Here is a 16,240-nt window from a genome sequence, read left to right on the forward strand (position 1 = left end):
GTAAAATTCTTAATAACTAGTTATCAATTTTTCGCAAACAATCTAATAATAAAAAATAAAGTTAATCCCTTACTTATGAATTGAAAAAATACAACTCACGGCTTGAGCTGCAAAAGCCTGAGTGATGATTGTTACAAATTTAAGTTAACTACGATTATGTAATAATAAAATTCATAATACTTGCCACTTGGAAATTTTGTTTATTAGTCCGTGCAAACGTTATAGTGAATGCACAAAACTTTTCTAACAAAGTAATCGTTGTCGTAACGCTAAATTTGCATCACGGTGGAAATGTCACATGGCACTATATATTTCCAAGCTCTGCCGTCAATAGTTTCTTTTTCCGCAAGGTAGCATGCAACCCCTCTGTCGCAAGGTAACAGACAAATTTCACGCTCTTACACGTTTATTTGCATTTCAATTCCAGTTGAAAAATGCTCATCGTTGAGGGCAAAAAAAAATCACTAGATGCTAAATCGTCGTTACGCCCAGTGAATAAGTATCTTACGCGTAAGCCCGTTTATATTCCGTATCGAGCATTTCAAGTACAGTCTCGTGGGTTTTCAATAAACGTACACTTTTCAAATCTTAAGTTTAGACGATTAAATTCACGATTTGCCGTAAATTTTCTTACTTATAATTTATTTTATACGACTGTACAGAGATAATGAATTGAATCAGAAAACTAAGAATTCAAAACATATGAAATTACTAATTAGTAGATACTTGTTGGAGTGAAGATTACTCCGGCATGCAATAAGTACTAATTAAATGAATTAATTGTGTTGACAGATGCAAGGAAGAAGTCAGAGAATAGTAACAACAACATAAAAAATGAATCCATGTTTGATACATGCAAAAATAAATTCGCATGACGTTCGAAAAATATTCGACATAGTTTTCTCCCTTTCTCTTTTTTCTCTTGTTTTCTTTCGCTCCGTCTCTCTTTCCTTATTCTCCGTTCTGTTGCCGAAGCTGTATCGACGATTAATCTTCATTTGTTAGTCTCAAATCGACGAACGTAATAAAATTGAACCTATTAATCAGTCGGATTTCGGGGAGTCAAGCGTGACGCCGATCGTCGCCGTCGAAATGCCGTTAATATATACGCTTGTATTTTTACATGTAAGTATATAACACGTCTACGTTAAAAAAACGTCAATTGCCTCCCGTCTTGCCGATAATACTTTCATCACATGTATATTTATATACAGAGACAGCCGAACGATTGCGCGGTGGTGTCCTGCTTTACGAGCTGTGCAGCGAGAAAAACGTTTAGGTTTGTCTGCAAATTAACTGATGTAGCTTTTTACGCATGCAGATTTACGAACTTCACGATAGCTTGGAGTCTTCAGTCTCTTATTCATTCTGTGTACTGAATAACGCACCAAACTGTAGTAGCGTTCAGAAACAGCATATTTTCCCACGCACCCCTCAATGAGTTCGAAGAGTACTCATTAGTTTGCATGATTAGCATGGATTGTATAAGAATTGAACTTCTTGTCTGGCGTAGAGCTATTTTAATAAGCGACGTCAGGTGTATTTTATATTTGTCACTCAGCGGTCGCTGCATCGGTATTGGAAAGCTTAAAACTGCGGCGTAGGGGGTGTAAAACAGTTAACCGCAATTGTTACCAGACAATATACATACAGCTACACACAACAATCGCGTTTACATATGCGCCGCCCGTCGAGATTTACCGCATGTTTTTTTCCACAAATCGCATCCACGCGACGAAAATGGGTGGCTCGGCGTAACTGGGGACACGAAGAAGAGAAGCGCGCACACGCACGCACCAAGTCGCGTGTGTGAAAGTACATATTACGGCGGCGTAAGCGCGCGTCGATGCCTGCATATATAGGGAAGCCCGGACATTTGGCGCAGCCGGCGTTCGAGTCAAAGTTGAACTTTACACCGTGCTAGGCTGCGTCGACTGCCGTGCGCGCGCGCGAGTAAATACGTGATCGCGCCCGAGAGCGCCATGTGTGATGCAAAGCGCGTACACCACGTATTATGAGTACTTGTAAAGCACGTAATCGCAAACGTGCGCGAGTCGCTTGCCGCAGTGCTATCCCTCATTTTTTCCCATGCAGCCTGCTCTTCCATGTAGCTTACTCTTGCGTCGTTTTATCGTTAAATCCATTTTCAGCGAGTATGCTTTTTCTTCTTTTGATTACTACGACACGACCGATTCAAAAATCAAAGAAAAACAATAATAAAGGCGTTCATCCTGAAATTGTTTTCAACGATTTAGTTACTAACTTTAATGCAGGTAAAAACGCTCACGTTCTCAAAGTCGGGAGCTCCAAATATTCGTCTGCGATTCCAATTGAATGTTGCGTACATCGCGCCCCGTTGACCGAACCCATATATGGTTTTTCAAGGCATTGTCTTGCCTAAACGCAATATGAGCCGAACGCGTGGCACGCCCGTATTCGTCCGTGCAGATATGCCGAAGAGTTTCGCTCGGTCTTTATTGCTGCCCGCGCTCGTGCTACATTGATTTAATACCCTAGTAATTGGGCCGAGTGCCCGCGCGGCAAGGCTACCCGGCAGTTGGCTGGTCGAGGCGTCGCAGCGCAGCAACAGCAGCGGCCAACGGTGTATTTTACTCGCGAATCGCAGTTCCGCAGCGCACCAGATGTCCGCGGGCGCCAAGGAAGTTTATTGCTGAGCTTTATTGCCGCCTAAGAGTGACTAGTCGCGTCGTCGTAGCGTCGACGTCTTGGACAATTATCGAAGCTGCGCGGATATAGCACCCTCGAGAGCAGTCCAAGAAAGCTCGAGACTGCCTATAGGATCCGTAATGAGTCACAGTGATTTAATTAAAAGGCCCGCTCCGGCTCGCACGTGTTGGGACTCGGGCGCGATATGTGCGATGCCGCGCGCTGCCCTCTCATAAATATACGCGTAACGCCGACTCGGATGCGAGAGTAAAGTTTGCACTTGGAGCTCGATGAGCGTACAGTATGGTTTTAGTTTACCATAGACTTCTTGACCTTTCACTCGCTGTATTGTGTACAGAGAACTCTACCTGTAGGAGATAACATGACTAGAGCTGCTCCTCGTGGTGGTACACAGAACTCTACCTGTAGGAGATAACATGACTAGAGCTGCTCCTCGTAACAGCTATAATGCGTTACACGAGAATAAACGATGTTACAAAAATTATCAAGTTATATTGCAAGTTTAAGACTGGCACAAATAATGTGAATACAGCGTCTGCGTTCAAGTTAAATTAAGATCTTTTCCGAGCGTTGCACTAGACCAGAGACAACTATTTTTATGGCGTAAATATTTGCCACGACGCGGTTACGCATACGATATTGAGAGTAGAGAGAAAGGACGAAGCGTATTAACTCAAGTAAGATACGCGAAAAATGTCTCTTACCACCAAGGAATAGCCAGGCTATTGCGACATTGTGGGGGGTGAGTCTCTGGAATTAAACGCAGCGAGGAATGTTTCTGTCCGACGTTATATTTGGCTTTAAATCATGTCTGGATCGGCGGATGAAAGAAGCGCGTGGCTGTAGGTCATCCCCAACTCTTGATCCGCAACCTTCGTATAATAATTCTCGCACAGGCATACACCAACACGCAAGAAAACACAAGCACGTGGGTGTGCGCGAGGATAGCTGCGATTCCCTCGTGCGCTTGTCAACTTATGAACTATCCCAGTTTTAGATATGTCGAGGGAAGGCTCGATACGCCAGGAAAGGGCGAAAGGCACTTTTTTCGTTCGTTTTGGATTTATCTGAGCCCGTGTGTTCGAGCCTAGACGTGTGTATGCGGCGTCGGGCTCCTGCTGCCTACAGTGTCGAACTACTGAGAAGCTCATAAGTCATGATTAATGACATTTCGATTGTTCCGTACCATGGACTTTGACTTATTGTCCTTGTTACAGGCAAAGAGTCCTCCGGGGAGATGCAAACTTCTGCTGTACGCATGTGTACGCGGGTGCGCGCGCCAAGATTTATAACCGAATTTTCATCTCGTGCTCATGAATTTAATCACTCTAAAGCGATATACCGTTATCAATTCATCGTTATTCATCAACGATTCCAATGCGCGACATAACTTTCCGGTTTGAAAACAGCATTCGTAATAAGATTGGATTAACTTCGATCCCGTGAATGTTGAAAGCATAAAAGCATTGACTTTTTTTCGGCATTCCGAACGACGATTTTTTCCGAGTCAAATACCAGTAGAGATGTCTTTTCACGCTCTACGAGTTGCACTTGCCTCCGCGGGAAACTGTATATATATACTCTTAACTACGAGATTAGTCTTAGCAGCACGATTTACGATGAAGGTCGCTTTCAAAAGCCACTAGATCTCATGTAAGAGCTTTTTCCTGTAAGCCGCAACCTCATCGGTCTTTTGACAAGCTCCTCGACTCTTGTTGGGGCATTGTAATTTTAAGAAATCTAACAATTGTCTTCACCCTTGGCCCGATACGCTAATGCTTCCTAATACGCTTGAGCGATACATACAATTTTATGATATTTGAAAATATGGAATCAAAATTTTTAACGTTTCAATCGATTTTTTGTTTCAGATATCGCGACGATGCGCTCTGCTGGACAGATCGGTAGGTTCCTTTTCATTGACGATCAAAAAGTTGTGTAAAAAAAACAGCTCTCTAATAAGACAACAAATTCTGCGCTTTAGCTTTAATTATTTATAAAAATATAAATTGTTTCATTGATAAAATAAAACATAGTGACTTATAGTAGATCGAAAATCGCGCGTGTGAGATAAAATTTCAACTCTCGAGCGAGAGACGTGCAGAAGCCAACTAAGAGATGAGTGAAGGAACGTAGAGAAAATAAGTGATAGATAGGGGCAGATTGACGCAGCGCGGATGTCATGCAATTCCATTGTTCGGTATATACATACATACACGCACGGAGGCTCCTATACACACGCAGACGCTGGCTTAACTACCGAGTTGAATAAAGCAAAGAAGCGACGAACGTAAATCAAGTAGCCGCGAGTCGAATCGTCATGCTCGGCGACCGATAGCTGTGGACATTCGTGAAGTAGACATGGACTAGTAACGCAACTTTTCAAAACAATGACTTACCAGCCTCTCTATAGGTTATTTTTACTATTTTCACTCGCCGATAAAACAATTGCACTCGCCCAAGCCAGCAATTTATTATACATGGCAGTCCACGAGAGCAAGCGTTAATGTACTCCACTTTCCAGCTGTATAATCATTGTATATTTTTAATCGACATAAATCTCGGCGAGCTCGACGATTTCAAATTTGCATAATTTTAATCACACGTTGAGTTTATCGATCGTTACGGGCAATATGACAAAGCTAATCATGATTCGATGCTTTAATTTGCGACACATGTACTTAACTTTAATGAAACGTTTTATTTTTCCGAGAGCAAAAATAAGGCAAAATACGAACAAATTTGAATAATTAATATGGATTAATGATATGAAATTACATGTATCTAAATCGAATCTCTATTCGCGAAAGTCGCAAAGAAGAAAGAGCAAATGAACAAACGAGTCGATGCGCGGCCGACATCAGCCGACAACAATTAAGCTGAGCCTGCGCGATGATCTCATGCCAAAATAATTTATTGCGCCCGTGTAATACGCGCGTTTATGAGAATGAAAACGAAGGAAGAAAAAAGGAGAGGAGGAAGAGAAAAGCGCTTGATCGAATGTAAAGCAATTTAATTACGCCCGCTTGCACAAGAGCTCGTACTCGACGATGAGCAGCTTCTTCGCCAGCTCTCGCTTAAATACTCTATTATCGCGCGCGAAAAAGAGAGCGACAAAACGTAAATGGACGGCGAGCTTGAAAAATTCGCGTGTCAGTATTAAGGAAAAAGGCAACTGAATGCGGAGCAGGAGCAACGGTAGCGGAGCAAAACTTGCGAGAGCTCTCGAGCTATCGACGAGCGCTGCAATCTGTACAACATATTATGTGTAGAGGGAGACCGACGCATAATTAATAGTAGCGCTTCGCCAAGACTCGACGCGAGAAGTCAAGGGGAATCTTTGACGCGTACAAACAAACTTTTAAACCTTGCCACAATTAACTGTAAGCGATCGAGCTCTAATTGAAAAACAGCCGGATCTTGCGTATTTTTCGATTCTACCTTGTGTATAAGTTTAGCTGCGTGTATAATTAATAACGTGCCAGGCCTTATCAGTTCGTGTGCTTTTTTTCAAGTACATTCGTTTTTCTCCCTTGCCCATCGAAGACTCCGAGACTTTTCTTCATAATATGCTTTTCTTCTATTCACTCCCAACACCTTCTCTCTCGGCTATTTCTCTTTTGGTGTTGCTTTTTTCCCCGTTTCTCCGCGGTAATGAGTTAGCATGCCGAGATAAAGTGTACTTCTCCCTCTCTCCACTCTGCGAGCCGACCAACATGCAGATAAGAGGGAGGCACGAAATTCAAATGAACCGAATTGGGAAGGAGGCACGACCGCGAGCCCTTCGAAGCTTTATCGGCCAAACCCTGTAATAGACTCTAAAATAGGGCGCGATGTGTTAAAAGTGGAAATTTTTATATAATTTATTTATTTATTCTTCATCCAACAGTTCGATTGAAGTATTACTGAAAGGTATTGAGAAAAAAAAGATAGGATGTATGTTGTAATTCGTATCAAAACAAACTTTGTAAGCTTCTGAATTATTGAGATCTGGTATACACGTACATTAAGATGTAAGGCACATAATATGTATGCATAAGAGTCGTACCAATACGTAATACGCATGCATTTATTTTTTAGGAAAAAGAAAAGTAAATTACAAGCATTGAACGAAATCATGGTGTTTCGCGAGTTCTCAGTCTCGCACAAATAATACATGTGATCAGAGCAGAGCGAAGAAAATCGAAAGAAGAGGCGATATAGAGTACTCGAGAAAAGGTGGCATATTGCGATATTTCGTTGGCATATCGCTAAGGCTTGCTCACGCATTGGGCGAGAAGCTCTCGATAAAATCGAGATGAGACGATAAGGTGAGCATCTCTGTCGGTCGAGCGTAGCGATCCGCAAATTGGGACTCGTAGCGACTCGATATGCGCTGCCGGTCAATAATTATATCGAGGTCCGAGCTGCAGCATCCATTAAGCGAGCGGCCGCCACCGCCGCAGCCGCGCGCATCTACCTACCTACCTACCTACCTATCTTATACCTACCTGTCCGAGTGTGCATTGCAGTGCCGAGTAGGCCGTCGCGCAAAGCTCGTACCTTGATTGATCAGTGATCGTTTATCGATGTAAACGTCCGAGGCACCGTACACACGAGAAGCAGCAGCAGCAGCAGGGCATATTACACGTAAGATAGCCACCATCTTCTCTCCTCAACCTCTCCTTTGCTGCGCGCACGTTCTGCGCTGCTTACGTTACGGATCGCGCGAGCATCTCGACAAAAAGTGGAAAACCTTGGGACTTTTGTTAGCATAGCCTGGCTTTTTTCGCCTTCCCTGAAAAATTGAGGTGCGATACATCAGTTTGCACTCGCTGCGCCGATCAGATATAGTCGCAATAAATGCGTTTCATCTATCTCGATCGATCGCCGATAGATTTTTGTTTGATTTGCCTTCGAATGATTACCTAATACAAAAAGGATGCTACATTTTCCATACTATAGCCGATAATCTACATTATTTTTCATCCCACATGGTATAGCTTATTCAGAGATAGTGGTAGTAGTAGAGTAAGCTTCTTGGAAGCGCGCACGACTTAATTTTACGCATATAGGTGCATTATATTTGATTGCCATGTATATTCACACGATATTAAAATGAGCGCAGACTATTTTTACCAGGGTAAAAGTTCTCGAAGAACGTAATTACGCCGAAGGCGATGCGTTGTTACGATATTAACACGTTGTTGATCAAATATCGATTCACATCTTGCGCATGGCCGTCTATCGATTTGAAGCGCGCATCGAAGTATCGTCGGATAAAATCCTGAAAAATGATCGAAAGAAAAGAAAAGTAGTGATTTGAAAAATGTCGGGAATTAGTGCTGCGTTGCGGAACGTAAGACGCTCGAATTTAATAATCCCGTGTAATTAAATACTTTTTCCTTAAATTACAATCGCATAAAACGATCGTTTCAATAACGGTGAACATTTCTTTCAATCATTCCAAAAGCAAATTATGAGAAGCGCGCGCAGTATAGAAGAGAGAAAACAGTCCCGATCCGGCCGGCCGGCGAGTGCACGAGCGGCACATAGCGATAACCGCAGTCCACGATCCGCAAATCACTATCCGCATTCGAACTTTCGAATACCGATGCTTCTCACGTATCGAGGTAATGACTTATAATCGTAGTAGCACTCAGGAGTGCGCTGATGCTTCTGTGCCACTGCAATGACAGTGTAAATAGTGAGTCTGGCGCACGGCAGCGGCGGCCGATCGGCTAAAGTAATAAACGCCGGAATCGCGAAAAAGAAATGAAAATGAAGGGAGTTATCATTAAGCGCTACATAAAGATGAACGAGCGCAAAAAGCTCAACGATCATTTGAGCCCTGAATTCTCAACGATCCGATCATAAGTCAATCTGTATACTCCGCGCTGTGGCTGCAGCACATTCGCTCATAGTACGCACGTAGACGTAAGAAAATAGAATAATACGTGGAACCTGTGTTTTCTCAACGTGTGCGCCTCTTATCGCATGCGCTTGTGCGTGTGCATACGCAGCGACATACATTTTGACCAGGAATCATCGAACAGATGCTTTACTTATTGGATTGAAGAAAAAGGGACTGCATTCCGCATAAGCGTATACATGCACCCAGGCAGTGGGTATAATGAGCAGCGCAACTCGAGGTTTGTTCTCATCATCGTTTCTGCCTTGGACTCTGATCGCTCCAATGCATCAGTAGCATTGTACTTTTTTTATAACTTAGATCAGTCGAGGTTTCTTCTCTCTTACAGTCCCTCATCTCAAAACGTTTGTTTATATATGAGCTGCACTTCTTCATTTATTGCTATTTTTTCACTTAGATTTTATTTTATGCAATGCCTACCCCTGATAAACACATTACAATAATGATTTTTCATGGAAGCGAACTTAGCGTCGTTAACTGTATGAACAGCTTCAGTGGCCATTAGGATCAGCTCAGAAACAATTTTATTTCAATGCATCAGACCCGTGATTTATCGTGCATAAGCACCACATTTTCCAACACTCACAAAGTTTAGACCGTTTATCGTGAAAGTTCTGCAAGACTGTAAAGCAAAACTTCAAATTTAAATTTCGAATTGGTCGTGCTTGAACGATCTGAGTAGTCAGTACTTTGATGGAAAAAATGGGTGGATTATTAAGTATTTGCTCGGATTTGCTGTTAAAATTGGATAATTCACGTGTTATTCTCTTGTACCACGCAATTTTTCAAAATCAAAAATCCACAGTGTAGCGTCAAGAATTGTTCAATTCTCTATTGTAAAAACCAAGTAAATTTAGAGTAATACACTTATTTTTTCTATCAGTATAGATATATCTAATGAGCTTTTAGCATGTCGACAGATTTAAATTAATTATAAAGTTGTGCTGAAGAATTTATGACTTTAACTTAATTAGTATATAATTAAAGTTTTTATTCGGTTGGAAGATTGGGCATTTTGTGGTATAATATCCAGTTTGAGTCACTTTAATTATGAATGAGGTAAATATATTGATGTTCATTTGTCATATTTAATCGATAAAATCGGCTATGAAGTATAACAAGAGCCGAGGCGCAGTACTGCGAATTGTCAGTCGAAAGGGCAAAAAAAGCGGCGACCAATTGTCATCGAATACTCGATGTAACGGGGCGATGTACTGCCCGAGCGGAGCAATCATCTTTGCCGGAGTGTTCGAGAACTGTATCGGTTCTCGAGACAAAATTAAAAACCGGCTCGCGTATAGTCCGCACATTACGACTGTTTCTTGTCACCAATAACATACGAAACCACCCCCTCTCTAGCCGAAAATACTCGCGCTGCTGCACCGAGGCCGCAAAAAACAGCGGGCCGAAGCAATTTTTAAGCGATCGGCTTCTGGCCTCGGAATCGTTCAATCGTTCTCTGCGGGGCCCGGAATTGAGGGAAGCCGCGAGTGCACTCGCGCGCGCGCGCTCCAAAAACACTCGTAAGCCCGCGCAAAAAAACTTATATCGCATAAGGGGCCTTTCTCTTCTTCTCTCTTGCACACACGTATGCGAGTGCGAGCCCGTATCCGTGTGCACGTGTGTACAGATGTAAACGCACGTACACGAGGTCGTACACACATAGACTCGGAGTCGCGTTACTCGAGAGAGAAGAAGACCAGCAGCGGAATTCGAACTGCAACGGACGACGAATGAGCTTTGTCACATTTTTTGGATCGCGGGAATGCCGCAGCCCGAGTCTCGCAGCAGTAGGCGAGCTATTAGCGGGCCAAACGGCCTCTTCTTGCGCCCCCGCACATAAAACGAGGCCTGAATTAATCAATGAGCGGCGCGTGGCCTAAAAGAAGTTTATCGGTGGATACCTGTATTTTAATCGCGCACACAAAGGACAACGGCTAATCGTCCTGTTCTTTGAGCAGAAACAGCCACGTGCTTTTTATGAGCCCATCTTCTTCGAGCTCTGTCTTTGCCAGTCTGTGTGTATACTATGTATGTATGTATACCTTGGCTATACAAACACTGCTGGCTATTGCAGCAGCAGCAGCATCTGCTGCACAGTCTTGCCATGCATTCTTGTACTTTGCGCGTGCCTTTTTCGACGAAATCGCCGAATAATCAGCAGTGATGTTATGAGACTTTTTCCACATTAAAATGCTTGACTTTTTTGGCATGGCGTAAGCAAACGAAGCGCGTAAAAATCAATTTTAAACAACAGCGGCATTCGATTTTTTTTATCGACAAAATAAATTCTTTTATTAATGATGAAACGGAGCACTGTTTTTTCCATCATCGGTATTCATCAAATAAATGTAAGGAAAATGATAAAAAATAAATTGTATCAATGGTTCATCTCTTTCAATCGTTATTTTGAAGTCAATAGTAAAGTACATGCGCAATAGTCTATGGAGTGACTAAGAAGCAAAAAACAAACAACCCGAGCATCAATCTATAAATTTACATGCCCTCGTAGAAATTTGCCGAGATTGACTGTTAGATCGAAGCGAGAAAAGTGTCAGAAGTGACGCGTTCGTCCGAAAATCAAAGACGGTATCTATACACGTACGCGGCGTCACCGAACCAACGAATCGTTAGCGTATACATTCATTCTTCGCTCTACAGGCGCAGATGAGATACAAAACCATGTAAATGCAAGAAAATGTAGTTGGGTTATTCGCGTACGTTTTCTACGAATTTATCCTGCAAAGCTAGGACTCGTTAAATATTGCATTAATCAATCGGACAGATCACTTCTTGCAAGCTTGAATAATAAGCAGTTAAAGGAAAATAAATAATTATAAAAATCCACCTTGCATTAGAGCTACTGTATTGGAATGAAAAAGCCTCAACAGTAGATATCTACTTCAATGTTTTTATGTTATTATGCTTGTAAAATCAAAGTGAAAAACGAAATTTATATTTAATAATGATTGGCGTTTTATTTTATTCACATGCGTAACTCCTATCCGTACTTCTACTTTTTTTGCAGCGTGTGTCATATTGAGTGTACATTAGTGAGCTTGGTTACTTGCTTTTGAGACACTAATCGATTCTCGATCTCGTTAAACCGATCGATTTCTTTCAGGACAGCATTCATTGATCTCTAATTGATTTTAATGATAGTTGACAAGCTACCAAATTGTTCCCGTAAACTAACTGCACCCAAGAAGAAGTACTTTTACATGCTTTGCTTTTTCTACCGGTCAGTCGGAATTTAAAATTGTTATTAACACCTCTTATGAACTAATATATCCAACGATTCATTGACTGTATGATCAACATTGAAATTTATGAAACATTTCAAATACGAATGAAATGTATTGATGGTTTTTCAAGAGCAACATAAGTTTGTTTTTCAATTATTATTGGTTTGCTACAATAAATTAGCTTGCATAGAATGGAACATTTTATTACAGGTTGATTTCGATGAGCAGTTGTGATCAGGCATAACAAAATCAATCAAACAAAACTCTAAATAGTTTTAACATAAAAATTTAGCTCAATCTGAAAAAAATGACATAAAAACGGATATATATATACATATTCGCGAGTGAATGTGTGCGTTCACATTTTCAAGAAATCAATCAACAACAAATGCCGCAGTTGAACGAAAGAGAAACGACGAAGAAAGAGTGAGAGGAAGAGAGAAAAAAGAAATACGCATAGACAGACAGACAACAAACGAAAGAAGAAAAAAAATAAAAGGCATTACTAATGAATAACAGCTCGGCAAAGAAAAGAGTTAAATTGTCACAATGATGATCTTTTTTGCCTGCTATTGCTGATAAAAGTAGCAGTCTTATATACTATACTATACAGACGTTACTTCGAAGAGAACTAGAGGAAGAGAAAAAGACAAGAAGCAAAAAATCCAAACGACATAAGGGCGAGTGTTAGGTACGAACATGGGATATAACTGCGAAAGTCACTCGTAATTAGTAAGAATCGACTATTAATCCCTGATCGAGCAGCAGCAGTGGCTGCAGTAAGAGCCGTTTCTTTCGGTGACTATCCTTATATAGGAACGCACGCTGTGAGTAACCACTATAAATACTTGTTTCGCTTTCTTCAAGTGTAAGGGCTGTAAACACTGATTGGAAAATACTCTGGGAATCGAACGCTCGAGCTGTTGCATTTCCATCGTTAATCATACTGTTACGCGATACTCGTCCTTTCATACTGTTCCTGGTGGCGCATAAAAAACAATGCGTTCATGAATATCCTTGGAGCAAATTGACGTTCTCTAGCTAATCTAAGAATCGTCACGAGACTTCATATCCTTAATCTCAGGTGCTATAATCTCGTAGTTTTTGTGCACACGAACAAGATGTAAAAGTGTAAAGCTCTTCATCAGAAAAAGCAAAGTCAAATAAGAAGAAGCTGTCGTGATTCCGAGACTTGCTTATCTTGATTCTGCATTGCAGCCGAGCCCAAGAGCAAAAAAGTTTGTTTTCTAAATTCACTGCGTTGAAATAATTTACAGGTCACACCTTTACAAATTATGACACTGTAAATCCATTACAAAACTTACTCAAGATTTTTCTGAAAGAAATCTGTGAAACTACAATGAATGTATGCTCGAAAGGGCGTCTATTCCGCAAGAAACCAAGTTTTTCGTCTGCACGTGTCATTACACGCACAGGTCAGTTGGTAGGCTGTAAGTACCCTATGAATATATACTCGTCGAACGAGTTCCCGATTAAGGCATTTTTGTGCAACTTCGATTTATAAGGATATAAAATGAACAATTATTAGACTAGTTATTAGAACGTTTTTTCGCCTTACTTTTTATTATGTTCAACATTTTTACGCTCAACTTATATAAATATGGACATTGTTGATATTTTATAGTGCTTTAAATGAAACTTCACTCTTAATGTGAATATTTTTAATTTTCTGACGCGATTATCTGCTAAATGATGAATCCTTCGACATGATCAAGATATTTCTTTGACCCACAACTGAAGAAAGTTTAAAAGCAGGATCTTTTTACAAAAAGAAAGAAGCAACTTGGCAATAAAGTATAAAACCTGTTTGAGAAAAGGAACATCAATCAGTAAATCAGTAATAGCAAATCAAGTTCCACTCAATTCTGCGATAAATGTCCCGTGTGACTGAACAACCCAAAAGATAGGCAAGCATAGTAGCAAAGTAAATTAAAACAAAAGCACGTCGAACGATTGGAAATACAGGATTTCCAAGCGAAATGCTGGCCATGAGGTTGTATTGGCGTATACGTCAGTGGTGACTACATTAAAATTCCATCAAGCTTACTTGGCTACCGTGCGTGGGTGTGTGCCTGTGCCTATGCTCCTCGAAGACGATCGCTCGACATCAATGCTCCCTAACTCGGTCTCATCGTATAACGGGCTAATCGCTCCGAGATAATCTCGTCGAGCCGCAGCAGTGGCAGCGGCAGCAGTAGCAGTAGCGACAGCGTCAGCCGAGTTACACTCGTAGGGGGTTGGCCCGAAATGTACCTCAGAGCGTATATATAGGAATAGTAGAGTAAGAGAGCAAGATAGCGAGACTTTATTGGCGTCTCGGGGCTCGCGGCACGGCCCAAATGAAGATAGAGAGCTCACCCTTCTCGAGGCTCGTGGCGCACACATACACTCTTATACGCGCATGCGAGTGCGGCAAGGTACAAAGAGAGCCAAGCAGTCCTTTTTCCGGACGTAGGCGCGCACATTTGTGTAAATATAATTGCCGGGACGTGTGTCGCACGCGTACACATTTCATATATTTCACAATATACATAGCTGCTCACTGCCAGCAATCGTCTGCGCGAGTCAGATCTCAACTCCGTGAAGCCAAACTATAATAACACTAGGCGAATTAGACTCGCTTCTAATGTATATAAGAGACTTATTGGACTAAGCTTGACAATAAGATTAAACTCAAAAATAATTTTTTCATGTATTAAAAAAGTTTTCACATCGAAATTACCGCAATATATAAAATAATAAAATGTCAATAAAGTAAAAAAAGATTGATGGCTTTGGAGATGCATTTTTCAAATATGAGTTATAATTTATATTCTAGAAAGTTGGCACTTCATCTATTTCGAGTAAAAAAAAAGTATTATAATATTCATTATGTAAGAGTCTCGGAACTAAGATACCCAGCATGATTTCGAATTGCACGAAAAAAATAATAAATAATATAGTATTTTAAAAAATGCTCAAAGCAGTCCAGTCATATTAACATGTTCATATTTGTCATCTTTGCCAATGAATGATTTTTTGGCCAATCTGAAGCATGTTTACGACAAGAGTACGAAACAATCGCATGAACAAATCGTGCATAATACATTGAAGCGTGTATTGGTCCGAATGTTAGTGTATGTAAGTTCCATCGCGCGTGCTCGAACGCCACACTTGCAGGGCGCAAAAAAGACGACGACTCGCAGCAGCAACATCACAAAGGGCGCACCAAAATATCCGTGGAGGGGTCGCTCGAGATCAACCCCTCGGAGGACGACGCGTGCTTATATATCCGACACGCAACACTTGATCGTACGCGCTTGCACGAGTCGGCGGCAGCTTTACTCGATTGCTACCGCTGCTGCCGCTCTATTTCGGACTTACCACAGGTGTACGGCCGCGACTTTTCTGATTTTATGAATACTCTCTTTTTTTTTACTGTATAAATAGAGAGCTGTAATTATAGTGTTAAATAAAAATGGACGTTCAATCGTTCGGAGGCGTGTGGCAGGCGCCAAATTTGTATACTGGCGGCTATGGAGCTGCCGCGGCGCATCCTGCGCTGCTGCACTTGCGCGCAAACACTAACGAACTACATATGTGGTTTCATTCTAGGAAACCGTCAATGGATGATGTTGGCAATCCAAATTCAGTCAATGCACGGTGAGTACTTAATGATACGTTTTTTCACATTTTTGATACGTTGTCAATTGTTTGTCCTAAAACAAGAGTAAGCTAATTGAAAATAGAATGTAATTTCTATCTGTTTCAAATATGATTTTTTCCTTCATGGTTTCCTTTTAATTAATTCAAATATTTATCGTCAATGAACATTTTCAAAGTGTTTTAATTTTTAAGATTGTTTCGTGATTTTCAAATTTATCGATAAACTTTATCGATGTTAATGTTATAATCAAGGGGCAATTTATATGATCATTTTCATGCAATAATAAGTATTTTCGTGAATGAAACGATAAAATACTATAAAATCGGCGTTAGAGCTTTTTCTTAACCTAGAATGCAGACCTCATTCAGATGGTATCTCCCCTCTAAACAGTTTTTCAACAGTCGACAAAAAGATCGGCTTATGACCCATCCGTGGCTTTGTAACAATTGAGTTCGTAATAGGGTCACATTTATTCTTATTACTAACGCAGGTCAACCATCTCACCTTACATCTAATGTCTTTTAGATATTTTTCTTTCAGCTTTTGCTCTACTCACGTTTTCACAAACTTGAAAACTTGACACTTTTTACGTATAAACTAGATTGTTCAAAACACTTTTATTTACTTCTTTAATCTAAACGCTTTTTGATAATATTTTGATGAAGTGAAATTATTTTCCAAAGGATTTAAAATAAAAGTTCAGTTCTTTTTTAATTTCATATTCTTTTT

The 16,240-nt window shown here is 40.8% G+C and overlaps 1 protein-coding gene across 1 annotated transcript in view; it reads left to right on the forward strand.

The window, feature by feature from the left end:
• The window catches only part of LOC111693905 (POU domain, class 4, transcription factor 2-like), a 28,637-nt gene extending 12,611 nt beyond the window's left edge, over positions 1-16,026 (forward strand). The window contains exons 2-4 of the mRNA XM_023460038.1: positions 4,560-4,592; positions 15,460-15,507; positions 16,002-16,026. Coding sequence (XP_023315806.1) covers positions 4,560-4,592; positions 15,460-15,507; positions 16,002-16,026 — 106 coding nt within the window. The remainder of the gene's footprint in view (positions 1-4,559; positions 4,593-15,459; positions 15,508-16,001) is intronic.
• Positions 16,027-16,240: the final 214 nt, after the last annotated feature.

The sequence above is a fragment of the Trichogramma pretiosum genome, unplaced genomic scaffold (genome assembly GCF_000599845.2).
Source record: "Trichogramma pretiosum strain Unisexual culture from Peru unplaced genomic scaffold, Tpre_2.0 scaffold60, whole genome shotgun sequence".
NCBI lineage: Eukaryota > Metazoa > Arthropoda > Insecta > Hymenoptera > Trichogrammatidae > Trichogramma > Trichogramma pretiosum.